The sequence below is a fragment of the Danio aesculapii genome, chromosome 24 (genome assembly GCF_903798145.1).
Source record: "Danio aesculapii chromosome 24, fDanAes4.1, whole genome shotgun sequence".
Lineage (NCBI taxonomy): Eukaryota > Metazoa > Chordata > Actinopteri > Cypriniformes > Danionidae > Danio > Danio aesculapii.
This window is the reverse complement of record NC_079458.1, coordinates 12249122-12267163: the sequence shown is the minus strand read 5'-3', so window position 1 is coordinate 12267163 and position 18042 is coordinate 12249122. Positions and strand designations below refer to the sequence as shown.

Sequence of the window (18042 nt, the reverse complement as noted above, 5' to 3'; positions counted from 1 at the left end):
CAGACTCCTTGTGGGTCCTGGATAAACGTTGTTCGGTTTCTTTGGAGGCTTTGGGGAAATAGATAGGAAGTTATTTCTGATTTGGTTGTGCTATTTCTCATTTTGCAGCTGACAGAATCAATACTGAAAAAAGTGCTTTGTCTTTCATTTTTTATGGCAGTATTTCTGTAGAGAGGATACCGTTTGTGTACCCGTTTTCGACCTGAGAGGCTTTGTTATTTCGGGGGCATAGAAAATAGAAGCCATTGTTTTATTCCGGTGTTTGAAAGTTCCAGCTCCTTCACTACACCCTTCCATCATTTCTGTGAGACGACTCTCCATGAGCAATAGAATATAAATACAGCCGATGTAAATTTCAAATCGCATGTACACTCACATTCTGGCGAGGTTGAAAATTACATCCGCTCGTGTTTGATCTCCATCTAACATTCCCGTTTCTTGTTTTCCTCTCCATCGCTGTGGTGTGCTCGAGGCCAACTCTCTAATAACAACACCGCTTCTCCATTCATCTTAAGGTGATCTTACATCTAACACCGCTGGCTGCGTCCATGGCAGTGCCTGTCACCCCTGTCTGACCATCCAAACCTCGCATGCCATGGTGCCCTTCTTCTGCAGCACTGCCGCAACTTGCACACACTTACCCTAAACACAGCCACATCTCTCTCCCCTTTTTGCAAGACTGCGAATGCTACAATCACTCCAATCGCTGCAGTTACATCGAAGTGCTAAACGCCGTCATTTGCGTGAGCTGTAAGCACAACACTAGAGGGCAGCACTGCCATCTGTGCAAGCTTGGATACTACCGCAATGCCACAGCAAAGCCGGACGATGAGAATATTTGCATAGGTCAGTCCTCCAGCACTTCCATCCACCAAACATGGCTTATCGCACATCACACACACACACACAATCTGCCATCTGGCCTTCTCTTTCTATTGCTCCATCATCCCTCCATTCCCTCACTCCCTTCTATGTGTCTGTCCATCCCACTGTCACCACCCGAGTTTTTTCACGCATGCTTGTGTGCGCCACATTGATCCACCAACACAAAACTGGCAAGTAAATAAAATGATGACCCATGGCAAGTGTTTATTAGTCTCCATTTTAATGTATGTTACAAAGCTAAGAAAGGAAGAGTTAAAGGCCCAATCCCAATTCTACCCCTTTACCACTACCCCTCATTTTGCTCATTCACATGAAGGGGTAGGGATGTTCCATTTCTCTTTAGCTTGAAGGCGTAGGGCAGAGCTATTCAATTAGTTTGTCATGGGGGCCAGTTCATGAAAAACATCCCAAATGAGGGGCCGGAGAGATATGACTTGTAATATGAGTGATGACACAACAGCAAATGCTCTATTATTGCTCCTTAAGACACCTACGTTGTATATTTCTTCATTAAAATGTTAATATATCATACTTTGGAACTATATAACATCACTGCATTGGACAATGTGGCTTTTTTTACAAACATTCAAATGTTGTATTTCAAAGCACAACAAAAGCAGTGCATTGCTTAAGTAGGTTTCTTCTACATTCAAACAAATTCATATGTTATGTTTTGAACTGCATGACAATTATGGATGCAACAATTATAGATGTTGGTTCCACGATTATATAGTCTGAAGAATAATCATGGTTTCATGGTTATCACGTCTAATGTAAATTTAAGCTTTATATTAGGTAAGTATTTAAATGAACTGTTGTTATCATCTGCGTACATACACACATAATCATTTTAATAATTTGTAATAATTCGTCTAACATATCTTTTGTTTACATTGCACTGAAAGCGACGCACAACTTTCACTGATACAGCGTGAGATGTTCTCTACTCAGTGCCTCTGGGAGGCGCAAGCATATTGGCAAATATTCTTACATTGGAAGTATGGAACTTGCGCGCGTAAAAGACGCGATATGTGAATGGCCCACTGCTGTAGTTAATCCAGTGAGCGTGCGTATTATCCTTGGTGTATAAGCTTGGAACTTTAAACAAGCGCACAAGTAGCACAACTTAGTTGCAGCAGTTTCATTCCGTGCAACAGAAACGCGGCATTGAGAAGCCTTTAAGCTTAAGTATCCGAATGTTTTTGGCTGCTCGCGCCACTCACTTGTTTAATGTCAGGTGACTCACGCTCTGCGCAGCCTTTTACTGCAACTTGTGCTGTATTGAACAGACGAATGTAACTTCATAACCATCGCGGCCGTTTTTCTACTGAACTAAAAAAAAATGTTTTGTCTTGGTCACTGTTTGGAGGGCCAGAACAAATTGCGTCCGCCAATTGAATAACCCTGGCATAGGGCTAAGGGGAAGAGCTAGATAGCCCTTGAAACAGAAATTTTCCAGGACCACACTCGAAACCAAGGGAAAATTTCCCAGAATACACCATCTACAACTGCAGCATGTCTGCACACGGAAGTCGGGAGATGCACAAATTTGTATTTTTTTGTCATTATTACAACAAACAAGCACATGTTTTAATACATTCATAACGGCGTTCATGTTTTACCACCATGCTTTAAAAAAAAGCACTAAAATAAAAACGACAAAATTTTGCTATCTGCAATCCCTAATAATATCTCCTGTATAGTAGTCCCTAAGCATACTTTCACTCGATGGCACTTGAATACTCTGTCGAAAAATCTATCTGGTATAATGTTAATGTTGTTTTCGTGTGTTTACATAAATAAATATGGCCACGGTGTAAATACACAGTAGTTACGATCTTATTGCAACATTATATCATTATGGTAACATGATATATGCTTTCAGTGAGTTCCTGAAGATAAATACCAAAAAATAACGCAACTTTAATAACTACAGTAGTTGCAATCATCAATCTCATATGAAGCAAGAGATCACGATGACATATGATGACGCGTGCAGGTGTTGTAGTGCTATCCCATTTCTTAAGGCTTATACACGCTTTTCGTTTGCATTTATCGTCAGCGTTTTTCCAGATGTTTTTCCACATTCTAGCCCAAGCAATTGTCATTGCCGTCAGGCAGAAGAGTATGCAAAATCACTCCTTGAAACTAGATGCCGCTTAATGAAAAACTAAAAGACCCCGGTGCACAGAGTGGTGCTACACAACTTTAAGTTTCTGACGCCCGCTTGTAATACAAAAGAAGAGAGAAATTTGACACACTTGTTAAAGTTACTGGCGTTTCGAACAAGCATGGATGGCATGCTCCATGTTCATATCGCCTCTGGGCATCTTCATTGTGTGCTCGCATTGACAGTTTTGCGCTTGAGTGCCTCCAAGTGGTGTTTATTGTAACTTCAGCAGCTCCGTGTATGTGAAAAACGTACCAATCTGATTGGTGGAGAAGGTTTTGTCACAGCACGTTTCTTTAAAAATTACGCTTTTACACCTGACATTTTGCACGTTGTAGTGCACAATCACATTGGAGCCCTTTATTTAGTCACGAGGCATTAAATGTCGACGGAAAACGCAAGTAAAAAGCATTCCGATGTGAAATGGCCTTTAGAGGTAAATTTTGAAGCCCTTCCCCTTCACACAGTTTTAAGGGCTAAGGGGAAGGGGTAGGGGTACAAAAATAGAATTGGGATTGGGCCAAAGTATCACGGTGATTCAGAGAGCAAGACAAAAAAAAAAAAAAGACAGATAATAAAGCTAGACAGGTGTCATTGTGAGACAGAGGTGATGTGTGCCTTCACACTTCCCCAGTGAGGTGTCTGGTGAGGGCTCACACCCACAGAAAATGGTGCTGCGTACTGCATATGTCACTCTGGAAAAGAAGAAGGAAGAGAAAGAAAGAAGAGAGCGAAAAAGGTGTCTGGGAACAGGTCACGGATGTGCGACTTACACACACGTCTCTAGGTGTTACAGGTCACAGATTCTGACCTCAGCCTCAACCCAGCCATATATGTAGTCGCAGGAGTGCCGCAAAACTGTCAAAATATGTGAAAAGTGCATCTTGGGAGAGTGTTTTAGCAAAGCATTAATAATTTATAAGCATTAATGTCTTCGACTTAATGTAGAAACGAAACAAGTAGCACAATCTTAAGGCTTTGTTCTGTTGTGCTCGGAATCGGAAAATACTGGTGAATGTTTGTTGAAAGAAATAAGAGGATTTCAGAAGGAATTTGTTGTTGCTTTCAGGAAAAATGTCTAATATCCAGTGTGCAGTCGTGATCAAAAATGCCATTACGCACATCAGAGTTTCGAGCTCCACTTTAAGTTCTTGAGAGGAAGCTCAAGAGAATTAATCAGATTCTCTCTGAATTGCTGATATTTAAAACATTTGCATATTTAATGCCCATCAGTAGCTAAAAATCGGCTCAGATCATTTATACTTTCTGTAGACATCTCAGAAATGCAGTATTTGAATGGCTTCTGAGCACCTTAAAATAAAGGCCCCGTTTACACTAATACCTTTTAGTTTTAAAACTACGTTTTAGAATGAAAATGATCCACGTCCACACTGGCGTTTCACCTAGCATTTATGAAAAGAGCTCTGTCCACACTACACTGCTGAAAACACACATTATGTGACCACACACACACTCTGGCATGCGCTGCAGCGTAGATGCGCACGTCTGAGCTCCAGGCAATCAGCAGGAGATCTGCGGGCACCTCCCTAGATGAGAGCAGAGCACGTCGGACGGTTCATCAAGGATCTCCCTCTTGATTTCATCTCACTATAGTTGTTAAACATGATATTGAATTCATCTTGTCTCTGTCTAATGGTCTATTGAATCTATTACTTGTTCTCAGGTAACATGTTTTGGCTGAGCCCAAAGATAAGTTAATATGTTAATTTATGTAACAATGTACACTGATTCTGCATATTGACTGATTGCTTGCCTTTATTTCCTATATTGGATAAACCTATTGTACGTAATAGTTTTATAATAACCATTATTGATTATTAAAACATATATTCAGCAAAGAGACAGAATATGTATTTTTAGAAGAAAATGGAAGGAGACAGTTTTGTTATAGGCTCTGTTTTGTTATAAATATGCATACAGTGACTACATTGCATTTTTAGTGTTTATTAAGTTAATTTTGAAAATGAAAATATGCAGTCCCTTATATCATGTTTTCATTTTATTGTTGAGATTATTGTTGAGATTAAATTGAAACAATGTAGCCTGGGTGATATGAATGAGGTTATAAAGTAGCCTACACTGTTACCCAACGTATCCTCGGGAGTTTGTTTTCCATATCAAACTTGCGAAGTCTGAACTTAAGGAAAGGGTGCAAAACTGAACTTTGTGTACTTAATATTGAGGAAAAAGCCCCAATCTCCATCTTCAGATGTCTCCGTTTTTCTCCATCTACACTGACACCAAAATGGTCTCTTTAACGTTTTCAAAAGGCTGTTTTCTGGGCTCGAAAACTTTGGGGTAGTGTGGACGTAAGGCATAACCGTAGGAAAACTAATGCATTTTTAAAACTAAAACATATTAGTGTAAACGGGGACTAAGCAGATCCTAGCCAAATTTTCGATAAAGTGATGCATGGTCTGGAGAGACTTAGTCAACGTATAATCAAAATGGACTATTTATTTGTATGACATCAAGTCATACTCCTTTTCCCCCTATTCAGTATTTCATTTGACACAAAGTAAAATGTGTTCAAATAGCATTTCGAGCTGACTTCATTGACTTCAGTTACCTTAAGGTCATTTTGTGTAGTATCAAATGATTTAATTATGAGATATTTCCTAGTAGAAATGAAATCAGTGTTTGACTTTGGACAGCAAATGAACTGACTAATCAGGAAATCCTCCACCACGTGTCTCTGTCTATCTTTTTCCACTTCTTTCCTTTATACTGCTCATTTTTTATGCTAAACTAAATATAGAAACATATTATCATAAACTGACTCAGAATACACAGTTCAGTTATTCAGTAACAAATTTACACTGCACTTTTTTGCGTTATGGGACTTCCAAGATGTTAAACATTCACACACATTTTTTCCCCTTGCTAAACGACCATTGTTTCCATTTTCCACCTTCACTCACCTTCCCCAGCTGACGCGTCTCATTTTATTCCTTTGAAATGGAAGATGTGAGGTAAATATTCAGTTATACGGTTTATAAATCTGTCCTTTTGTAGACTAGCAATGTGCATGAAGGAGGCAGCAGAGGCCCATTTTGAGCTTTTTGTGTAGAAAACAGAGGGACTTTATTCATGAGCTGATCTAAGAGGCTGAAGACCGCAGACCCCGTTTCTCCACTGTGTGTATGTGTGTGTCTTGTTTCTACAGACTGTAATTGTAATCCCTTTGGCTCTGAGTCTGATCGCTGTAATGGCACAGGATATTGTAGATGTAAGGAGGGAGCGACAGGGGCTATGTGCCATGAGTGTCTGCCAGGATATTTGTGGGACAATGGCTGCAAATGTAAGTAGAACCTCCACCCAACCTGCAGCTTCAGTCCCTTGTTCTCTTTTTCCTCTCTCTCTCTACCGTCTCGTTCCCCCTCCCTTTTTCTTCCCTCCCTTATTTCCTCTATTTGCCACTGCTTTTTTTGGCTTACCCCGGAATGAGCAGCTTGGTTTGCTTACAGCACTTGGGAACCGAAAAACAACTTGGACTGACTTCCATCTGAGGCTCAGTCACACCTGTTATGCTGCCTTGTTAGTGGTTTAAACGCAGATTTAATTTTGAGAGAATTATAATCGTTTATTAGCATTGTTTTCATTAATAGTATTATTGTAGAATGTTCTCTCAAGAGCAGAGATAAACCATGCAAACAGATCTCGACGGAATTCCATGCATGTGCACTTGTGCAAAATAACGCAAACAGCTGAGCTAATATTTGAAGTGAGCAGAACGTTTGACGCCTGCGCTGTGTTGTTTCAGGCTGTTTGCTGTTATGGACACGCTGAGATGGCTTGTTCTTCTCTCTTGGCTCCAAAAGCTGCGGTTGAAATGATCTGTTGGTCAAGCATTGATTTGTATTCTTCTATGGGCTTCCAGCATCAAAGGTCAACATTTACCAAAGCCTCAGATAACACAAAGGAGCGTTGGCTGTAATAATGTGTGATGGACAGTCCAGCAAATATGTGTATATTGAGTTCAGACTTTGAATGCAACAGTATTCGGCTGCATTACTGTGAGAAGCAGAAATTTTCATCATATCATGTGTTGCGAGATTAAAATAAACCAGAGTGTTTGGTGCAAATAGCGACATGTTGCAAATACACGTCCAATCTTTCCGTAACAGAAATAAAGGGGCGGACTTAACCAATAAGCGAGGTAAGCATCCACTTAGGGACTTGGGGAAGTGGTGGACTTAACCAATAAATGAGGTAAGCTGCTGCTTAGGGCCCCGGGAAATTAGGGGCCCCTGACCAATGCCAAGAAGCCTATATTAATCATATAACTCTTTAATACATTTATTATAATATGTTGTAAAATCTGTCTATAACTGTTAAGATTTCAACGTTATTACTTCTTCTCAAAACCCAGGGCCCTCCTTGAGTAATGGAACGTTCCTTCGGTAATGTAGATGCGCGAGGTGTGAGCAGTCCGATCAGAGACACTGCCAGCCAGTGTCGCAAACTTACTGTAGCTACTTTTCAGACCCCCCAGTGCCAAATTTTCAAAAAAAGCGACTATCGAATGTTTTTCAGGTGTTACTGGAGATTTTTAGAGACTCTTATGTGCTATACCGTTCCTCTTCGCAACAAGCTGCGGGTGATTTTGTCGGTCTCTCCCCAGCCTCAGAGCACTCAAAGGCGGCACAGTTCTACACAGCCGTCTCTCATACCTGCAGCATTGAGAGCAGATCATTCATCTTCATACCGACGGGAAAACCGTGAGGTATTTCCCTGGTACAGTCAAGCAGTTTGCTTCTTTGTTTTAAGTGTAATAATTTAAATGGACCATTTATTATTTTCTTGCTGTTGTTCACAATCACAGAGATATTAGTGACAGCAGTCTGCCAGCTATCAGAGTAGATGTAGGTAGAGTGTGCAAGAGTAAGAATTTTGAGAACATTTGGGAAAAAATTAGAAATATGACAAGCAATGAAACGCAGCTTCCTCTGTGATCCTGTCTGGCTGAAACAGCTGTCAGATGATGAGCGCTGTGAGCTTATTAAGAGAGGGCCTGTTCACATAACATTTCCCAGTGAAACAGCCGTCGATTCACTAATAGCAATTACTCAATTCATAAGAACAATGGTAAAAAGTTTAGTTTGATGATTTACGAATTAAATTTGTTTAAATTTGTTTAATTATTATTACTATTAAAATCTAATCACAAAAATAGCTAATTAACTCTATATTAGGGTGTCCAGACTAAGTCCTGGAGGGCCGGTATCATGCAAAGTTTAGTTCCTAACCCAATCAGACACACCTGGACATGCTAATCACGTTTTTACTAAGCTTTCTAGAAACATCCTTGCAGGTGTGTTGAGACAAGTTGGAGCTAAAATCTGCAGGACACCGACCTTCCAGGACACAGTTTGGACACCCCTGCTGTACATGGTTTGTGAACTTGTTTTTTTATTATTATTTGTGAATTTATTCCTTTTAATTTTACATTAGGATGATAATTTTTTTTTTTTAAACAAGCTGTTTATTTTTCAAAAATGCTAGGGCCCCGTACCTGGAATTTATTAGGGCCCCCAAATGACTGAGTCCGCCCCTGCCTGGGAAATTGCCAATGCCAAAAAGTATATATTAATCATATAACTCTTTAATACATTTTCTATCATATTTTATGAAATATTTAACCTAAACGTTAATATGTTAATGATATTACTTCTTTTAAAAACTGGGGGCACCCCATGAATAGTGGCACGTTCTTTTCAGTTACATGCTTGAATTCAAAGACACTGATAATCTGCAAGCAATCAGAGTTGAGCAGGGGTAGAGGTAGATAGAGCATGCAGAAGTGAGAATTTTGAGAACATTTGGAAAACAAAGTAGAAATAAGACAAACAATGAAATGCAGCTACCTCCACGATCCGGCTTTCTGGCCAAAACACCTCTCAGATGACAAATTTACTCTCAGCCCCTTAGACGCTGCATTAGAAACACCTTTTATAAGCGGTAATTCGCTTTTTTGTAATTTGATGCAAAGATGATATAATGCATTTATAAATGCATATAAATGCATATAAATGTTCATACGTTTTAAAAAAAAATCTAATTATTAAAAACTTTCAAGGATTTAAGATTATGATGACTGTTAAACTCGTCATAACAGTCTTGTTAATAGGGTCCATTATATGAAAAATTATGAAAAGATTAGTTTGTGAATTAATTTTGTTTAAATGTTTGTTTATTATTGTTATTAATACAGAAACTAATCACAAAAAGGGCTTAATCACTGTACATAGTTTGTAAAATAGTTTTATTGTTTGTGTATTTATTGCAATTACTTTAAATATATTTTTTAATATGTACCTTATTTACCAAAAAAAATCTACAGAGAAAAGTTTCAATGCTAAGGCCCTGTACCTGGAAGCGCCTAGGGCCCCCAAATCACTAAGTCCACCCCTGTCTCTCACCAGCGTGAAGATTCATTAGCCATATTTTTCAGCCAGTGGTATGCACTACGGTCAAGCACCATAACCAGTTCAATTTGATCTCGACATGTTTTTGTTAAAAGTTTGAGACAAGAGTTTTAATGTGTTAGTTCTTTCCACTACTATCATCATTTACTCCCAAAGTTTCCTTCCAAACCCAGAAATTTGTTCTCTTTTGGAACACAAATGAAGATGTTTTTAATCAAAACTGAGTGATTTGTGTTCCTCTATTCAAAGAATTTAGAATTTGACGTAGAGTCCACTACGATATCATATTTTAAACTTTTAGTTGGTGTGTTATGTAGCTGTGTGAACATAAACAACATCTCTAAATGTAATACACTCAAAGTTCAATGCAAAGGGAAACCTTAGCTTTTACAGAGTTAGAATAGCAAAGCCTACAGCCAACAAAGTTTGGGCACTACAAAATAATACATCTAGGCTAGTGAGCTCTCAAACGCTTCAGGTTACGCGCATTCACCACATGCATTCAGGCCGCGCAGCAAAGGGACATGGCCAGAGGCACTACAATATTATAGCAGAAAAGCTAAAATCCCGTCCAACCACTGCTATTTCCACAGAGCTTGTTCTGTTTAAGTATTTAGACTTCCAAAGGACACAAGACAAAGAGAGAAGTGCTTACAGTTTATTTTAATTATGTTCCAGGGAATTATAAAAAAAGACATAGCTCTAGCATTTGACAAAGGAGAGCGTCCAGAATGTCTCTCAGTTCAGTGCTGGATTTGGCTAAAAACTCCTCCAACCGGTGAAGCTGTGGATTGTGAGCCACAACCTGTAAGTACTTTTATTTGTTAAAATTGATCAATTATATGCAAAATTCCCAGCATTAATGGTATGTAGTAGCGAGGATGTAAACAAGGATGTAAATATTGTGGGTAAGAACTGATACAGCTGTTTGCACAGCGCAAAAGCACGTGCTCGTGACATGGTGACTTGGAGCCAATCCACGAATCACAGCCCATTTTATTAGCTGACCAATCATAGCGTCTTAAGGCCGTTCCTTACAGAGGGACTAGGAAATAAGACAGTCGTTTTCATGTTAGCTGAGTAGCTGTAGATAATCAAAGTAAGTTATATTAAAAAATAACATGATGTTCTACTACTGAAGCATTAGCACACTTTGCTTTGCATCTTAAGAACACAACCAAGCCATAAAATGCACTCTGGACCACCCCTTTAAAATGTTCATAAAGAGATAATAAATAAATAAAAATCCTCTTGAAAACATGTAAAAATTATTCACTCCATGAAAGAAAATGTTCTTTTTGAAAATGTTTTTTTTTTTTGGGAAGCAGAAAAGTTTGCTCTTTTATGAAACCACCAATGTCAATAAAGAACTTATATTTTTAAAAGTGTAGAGGAACATAAGTATCTCTGTTTGATTAAAATGGTCTGAAGGTGAACTGGGTTGATATCTAGTGTGTATATGTTTCAGGTAAATAATGACAGAATGTTAATTTGGGGCTGAACTACCTCTTTAATTCAATTGCATTTATCCCATTGAAATTTCTGAAGGCCGAAATGTAATCTAAGTCTCATTTTCCTGAGTCCCTCTGTATGCCGATTTCAGTATGCAATTAAAGCTCAAATCTTTCTTCAAATAAACCCTTTCTTCGAAGCTCACCACGCAATCTACTGCTGTTCTCAATAAATATTATCCCTCTTATCAAAAGCAAACCCAATAAATTGCTCGATTTATTCTCTTATTGAAGTTTATTTACTTGCGAGCAAATTACGAATGCACAATTGAAGGCAGAGCATGTTTTTCTTGCTCTTAAGTCCACATGCTTTTTACATAAGCAGACCTTCTGTTAAGCTCTTAAAATAGGCGCTCATATTTATTAGATGAAACCACCCTCTTGTACATTGGCTCTAGAGAGCATGGTGTAGGATATAGAGGTTAAATTGTTTATAGGACTTCAGAGTAAATAGTTTCAATGCCCCCTCTATTGCAAGTTAAAGGTGTTTGTTAGCACCCATAACAGCTATAAATCACTGACTGGGCTCTTCTTGCCTCAGCACCTTTTCCTGGTCATCAGGGGATATCAAACTGTGGAGACAGAAAGAGTTCTTATAGGGTGAACCGAAAAGACCTAAACTCTTGAGAGATGCATTATCTACAAAACTGTGCCTCTTTTAAGTCTTTCTTCAGATGAAGTGCAAGAACACTCTTGCCAAAGGCCACAGTTGTGGTAAAGGTAATCGATCAATTTGCTCTCTTTCCCTCAAAGAGAAGTTGTTCTAAAACTCTTTGCACAGACAAAATCCACTCATTACCTTTTACCTCTTTCTGTACCTCCTTCTCATGGATAGTTTGGCGAGAGTCAACATTGATGTCTCAATTGCAAACAATCAATGCTGTATGTCCTATGCATCTTCTTAAGAAGAATCGCTGAATTTATAATTGGAAATGTTTAGTTTATGAAAGACCGTTGGCCAAACTGAAGATTGAAAAAGATGAAAGGTTCCTATCCAGGACGTTGAATCGATAAAGCCTCCTTTTTTTAAACAATGCAGTTGTTTTTCATCCTTTGATTCATCATTTCTTTATTGTTCCTTAAAGGGCAGACTAGACAGGCTAAAAATACACTCAGGGAAAGATGGCATTTTCTAGACTAAATGTCCCTGAACTAAAACATACTTTTAACTATCATTGAATTAAAATTTTAGTTAAGTTAGTAATCCACAGACATTTTAAGTTATGGACTTTTTATATAAGCAATTTTTTATCTCAATAGAGAGCAGTAGAACAAAAAAAGCACATGATTATTATAATTCATTTCAGATGAATGAATCAGATATGTTAAAATATTTTAAATTAAACACAAAATATTTATACTGTAGGTAATTATATAAAAAGTTTCCCCTAATACAAAAACATTTTATTTAATTTGGAAACTGATTTCAAAAGCTTTGAAAAAGATTAAAGCAATTAAAGTATTCAAATTAGGTAAATTTGCCTAATGCAAATTTTTGGGCACCATGATTTTTATTTATTCATTGATTCATTTTCTTTTCGGCTTATTCCCTTTATTAATCCGGGGTTGCCACAGTGGAATGAACCGCCAACTTATCCAGCACATGTTTTATGCAGCAGATGCCCTTCCAACCACAACCCGTCTCTGGGAAACATCCATACACACTCACTCACACTCATAAACTACGGACAATTTAACCTACCCAATTCACCTGTACCACATGTCTTTGGTTCGAGTCTCGACTGGGCCTGTTGGCATTTCTGTGTGTAGTTTGCATGTTCTCCCCGTGTTCACATGGGTTTGCTTCAGGTGCTCCGGTTTCCCTCACAGTCCAAAGACATGAGGTAAGTGAATTGAATAAACTTAATTGGCCGTAGTGTATGAGTGTGTATAGGTGTTTCCCAGTACTGGGTTGCAGCTGGAAGGGCATTCGCTGCGTAAAACATATGCTGGAATAGTTGGTGGTTCATTCCGCTGTGGCGACCTCTGAAATAAAGAGTAAGCCAAAGGAAAATGAATAAAAGAATGCATGTATTATTATTATTATTATTATTATTATTATTATTATTATTATTATTATTATTCAGGGTCGAACCAGCGACCTTCTTGCTGTGAGGCGATCATGCTACCCATACCTGCCAACACTTGTCTCTGAAAATGGTGTTTGGTGTCTGAGGTAAGATGTCTCAGTAACAAACCTGAGAACCGGATAAGTAACTGTACTATGCCTGCTGCGATCGGGTAATATACCAAAGTCGGCGACCCGGGGGTGTTACAGACGGAAATTACAAAATCACGGGAGTTTTCCGGGAGAAATAATAAAATGGGAGGGTGTCGGGAGATGGGTCTGAAATACGGGAGACTCCTGGGAAAAACGGGAGTGTTGGCAGGTATGGTGCTACCCACTGTGCCACTGTGACACACCTATTATTATTATTATTATTATTATTATTATTATTATTATTATTATTATTATTATTATTATTATTATTAATGTATTCATTTTTGGTGTTGCCACACCAGAATGAACGGACAACTATTCTGACATGTTTTACACAGCGGATGGCTTTCCAGCTTTCCACCCATTATGTGTCCAAATTTGAAAATAATGATGTATTTATATACCTACAAATCTTAATGAGAGTAATACAAATGGAAAGCATCCAGTCTACGCGCATGTTAATCGCTGATAATTTGAATAGCATGTTCAACCACTAGGTCCAGTGTCTGAGTCTTGTTTTGTGGTACGAGTGTGTGTTTTCACCAGGGAACGATTGATCTGCATCGTAAAAAGACTCGGCAGTGATGAACAGGGGGAATTATGGACACAAACAGGGGCTCATTTTTCCCTGACTCAACTATAAAGCCCATATCCACACAGGAGATGGAGAGAGAGAGAAGCTGGAGACCATGTAGTTCTGCCAGCTCCCTAATCAGCCTGTTATGACTGGGAGAGTTACACCTCCTCTCTCTATCATCCCGCTCTTCCTGTCAGCTCAGTCCATCCCAAAATAGCTCAGTAACAGCCATTAAACAGATGCTGCGATGCACACGGCCTGTCAGAACCGCGCCTCGCAAACTCGTAGAGGTCAATTGTTGTGCGTTAGATGATTATTTTCCAATCAGCTGGTTTACTGTGTTTTGATGAAGATGCGAGAGGCATGGCTTGTTTGTCAGTTTTTATTTGTCTCTGTTGGTTTCGCTGGTTTGCGCTGGAATTTGTTTGCCTAAAGCTTGCCGAACAGCTTGTGTCCGAAGGGAGCAGATCAACAGCTCCTGTTGTTAAATATACTGATGCCTGGTGATGCACCTGAGGGTCCTGTGCTGATTCAGAATGCACGACATTGTCTGGGATTTGTAAAATATATGCCATGTTAATGGTTGGAGTGAATGGCAGAGCCGAGGTCTCCTGAGAGACACTTCTGTCGCATGTTGTATTCAAAAATATCTGCAAGACTATAAGAAATGCTCTTTTTTTATATATATATATCTATACTTTTATGTCAAAATACCTTTATTTGAAAGGTAAAATAACTTCGTTTTTAAAAATAAGCTTCTGAAAATGTTTCAAGCAAGAATATAAACTTGAATTTTTGCTTCTCAATTAAATGTATGGTGATTTAAAGGTGCAGTAGGTGATCTGCCAAAATACTAACCAGGTACCATAATATCTTTGAATCACAGTACCTCCCCTGCCGTCCAAAGCCACACCTACTGAAACACGAACGCGCACACCTTAAAGATGTCAGTAGACATGTCATTAGCCAGTTAGAATGTATAGTACTTTATAATACTATGATTCTGAATGAAAAACTGTATTATATCTAGCACGTTTTCAGTTGTGTAGCAAGCAAAACTTGTCATAATGTGCAATATTTCTCATTCTCTCACACACTTTGTCCTAAAGTGACTACTGTATGCTTAGTGGTTGGCCAGCGGCATGCAGGAATTACACATATTACTAAGCCACACTTGCATGCTATTTCAAAGTAGCATGGTAAGCAATATAGAGAGCGCGTCACTGTTTAAAAATGAACCAATGTGAATATAAAACCAACTTCAGCTCAGTAGAGCAGGCAAGGTGGAATAGCGCTATTTATTTCTGTTTTGTTGTTAAACTAAATAAAAATCTACATTGTCGATGTTGTAAAAGGGCCCTTATGAAACTGAAAATAGTCACATCAATCTTTCACCAGGAGATTTCAGTGGCTGAACAACACTTCCATGCATATAACCCATTGGTAACAAAACACAATCTACATCAGCTTTGTGTAACTAACATCATTTTAAAACAGAACATTACCTGTCTAACAGAGATACTTCAGCCATGGTGTCGTCCTTCCTCCAGTGTGCAAAATGGACTCCAATATTTATCAGGATTATAAAAAGTTTTGATTCAGCATTTGTTTTTACCGCGGTGACTGTCTTGGGTGCACATGAATGTGCGTGCACGCAAATGGCGGATCTGCGTGAACAGAGGTGTGCAGATGTACAAATCTACATTTGCTGACACAGTTTGGACTACTTATCAGAAGTTTGGGAATTATCGGCCCGACAAATTTTAATTGGTTGAACATTTTTTTGTTTTATGCTTACCCAGAATATAAAATACATATAAATACATTTAGATCATTTACATTAATCATTACTAATGGAATGTGAAAAGACTTTCAACCAGCACAACAAAAAATGTTTCTGAAGACAATCACCTACTGCACCTTTAAGAATATTTAAGTGTTTGTAATGGAAACAAGACCAATATGTAGCAGAAGAAAAACTTTTCATTATTATTTATTTATACTCTACTTCATTTTTTATTTATTTTTTGTCAGTGTAGTGTTTCATTATTTTTAAGTGAACTAATATCCCAGTAATACTTTTGAAGCGGGCAATGAAGCTTTTGAATTGCCAGCTGCTTGCAAACTTTTTGAAACATTTTAATCAAAGCTCAAGTGTCCAATTTTCTGCAAAAACTGCCTATGATTATGAATTTCTATTAATAATAATGATATTAAGTTTTGTACTTGTGATTCATTTCAATCAATACTTTGCCTGCACTTTGTATTGACTATTTCTGTCTATTTTCAGCAATAGATGAATATATGATATCTCAGGATAGAGCTCTATGTAATCATAGAAGTGTTCATACTTGTTTGGGTGTCGCCTATGTGTGTGTGTTTATCTTCTGCTTACTCTTTTCCTCTCAATGCCCCAGCCCGGGTGTGTGACAGCGAACTTCTGCGTTGCCAAAATGGCGGCGTGTGTGTGAACTACGTTCGTTGTCAGTGTCCTCCGGCATACACCGGCCTGCTGTGCGAGAAACCGCGCTGTGAGAAAGAGCCGGGCGGCTGCGGAGGATCAGACTCGGGCCAGGCGTCCCTCCACCCCCCTTCCCTGATCCTGCTTTTGCTGCTGGGTGGCATTTTCCTGACGGAGATCTGCTGGATCACTGTCCTCTGAGACGCAGATCTCCGACTCTTCAGCTTCTTCTGTATGAGCAGCGCACCAGACCCACCGACACTCGGCCGGCCATGAGGAATGTGCCCAAATATCAAAGCGAAAATCCAGAGGATGACAATAAGTAAATAAATACATCAATAAAAATAGTATTTATAAATATTGATTCAATATAAAAATCTAAAAGCAAAAAAAAAATAAAAAATCAAGGTGTTATTTATAGAATTTACCTGAGCATATGCTTCATGGAGCAAATAAGAGGAAGTAGAGATGTGAACTAAGCCATAATAGATACTCACTCCCCTAAAAGAACAAGAGAGCAGCAGGTATCAGAGTGGACAAGGCTCATCGCTCTCCTCTCTTTATTATGAAGGGAACGGGAGCTTCGTTCAGCCAGCGGCATGTACAAGTAAAGCCAGCTGCCGCCCCTCACCCTCTGAGCCATTGTGGGTATCATGTTGGCTATAGACTGCTTTCGGCTATTGTGACACAGAACGATGGAAACTGTCCGGATTGTGTGCAAGAAAAATACATTATTAGATCGGTAATAATAAGAAGATGGACTCGAGAAAAGAAGCATTCTTTGCTGTCAGTGCGTTTTAAGGATATAAGGAAATCAGACTGTCCCATTTGATCCGCTTTCAAGTCCCGCCAAAACACTCCTGAATTTCACCTCGACCCCCACCTTCGGAAATAAACTTTAGAGTGTCCTTTGTGTCAAGAGCCCCGTCCTTCCTCCACCCTGTGCTTTTGTGAATGTTATTCTGTAACCCTTGATATATTTTTTTTCAATATTTTTTTAAGTTATTCTTTCAGTCTGTGTGATGTTAGTCACACCTCCTATCCTCCGGAAAATCTGATTACAACCCATGACTTTGAAATGTGACGGACTGTTTGCTGAGGCCACGGTCAACAATGTATGTTTTCACCCAAACAGATGAAGTGCTTAGACAGTCATCAGTGTATTTAATTTTTGTATTAATACAGAAGTTATTTTCTTGACAGAGTAAAGATAATGTAGAACATATACTTTTTTGTATTATTGCTGAAATGTGTTTAAGGGCAACATTTTAGTGCATTTAATCAAGGTGCAAACGATTCAATATTTATGTTTGTCTGAAATATTATTTCATTTATACTTTTCGTTTTCTTTCCTTCAGTTGGATTGTGAAGTTTTCCTAAAGTATATTGGCTACGTGCTGGCATCAAAGAATATCAGTTTACATACAGTATATATACTGACATGTAAGAAAAAAAGAAAATCACACCAAAGGACATTCTAAATGTTTTCTTGTTGCTTTAACACTGAACAATTTAAGTGAATAAAACTTTAAAAGGACTTTATGTAGCTGTGTTGTACTGTTTTATGTGTGTTTTATTGCAGAGAGCATTGTCCGGGCGATGAAAGCATGATAAATAATTGCATATTTCTTTATATAACACATGCATATAAATTGCATACTTTGCAGAATAGTGGAAAATGCTTTAAGCTTGAGAATTTTCTGCACACCATTTATCTCAAATTCAATACAGTAATGATTTGTTTCAGTGAAACGCATTATCGGATGGG

At 38.5% G+C, this 18042-nt stretch overlaps 1 protein-coding gene across 6 annotated transcripts in view; it reads left to right on the top strand.

Moving 5' to 3' along the window:
• Window positions 1–17806, top strand: part of ntng1a (netrin g1a) — a 155245-nt gene extending 137439 nt beyond the window's left edge. For 2 of the 6 annotated variants that reach the window (XM_056450515.1, XM_056450514.1), the window contains exons 6-8: window positions 679–846; window positions 6243–6377; window positions 16231–17806. In XM_056450515.1, the coding sequence (XP_056306490.1) occupies window positions 679–846; window positions 6243–6377; window positions 16231–16475 (548 nt within the window). In that variant the 3' untranslated portion in view covers window positions 16476–17806. The remainder of the gene's footprint in view (window positions 1–678; window positions 847–6242; window positions 6378–16230) is intronic. The other 4 variants (XM_056450519.1, XM_056450518.1, XM_056450517.1 and 1 more) reach the window with 3 other exon arrangements.
• The last annotated feature ends 236 nt before the right edge of the window (window positions 17807–18042 follow it).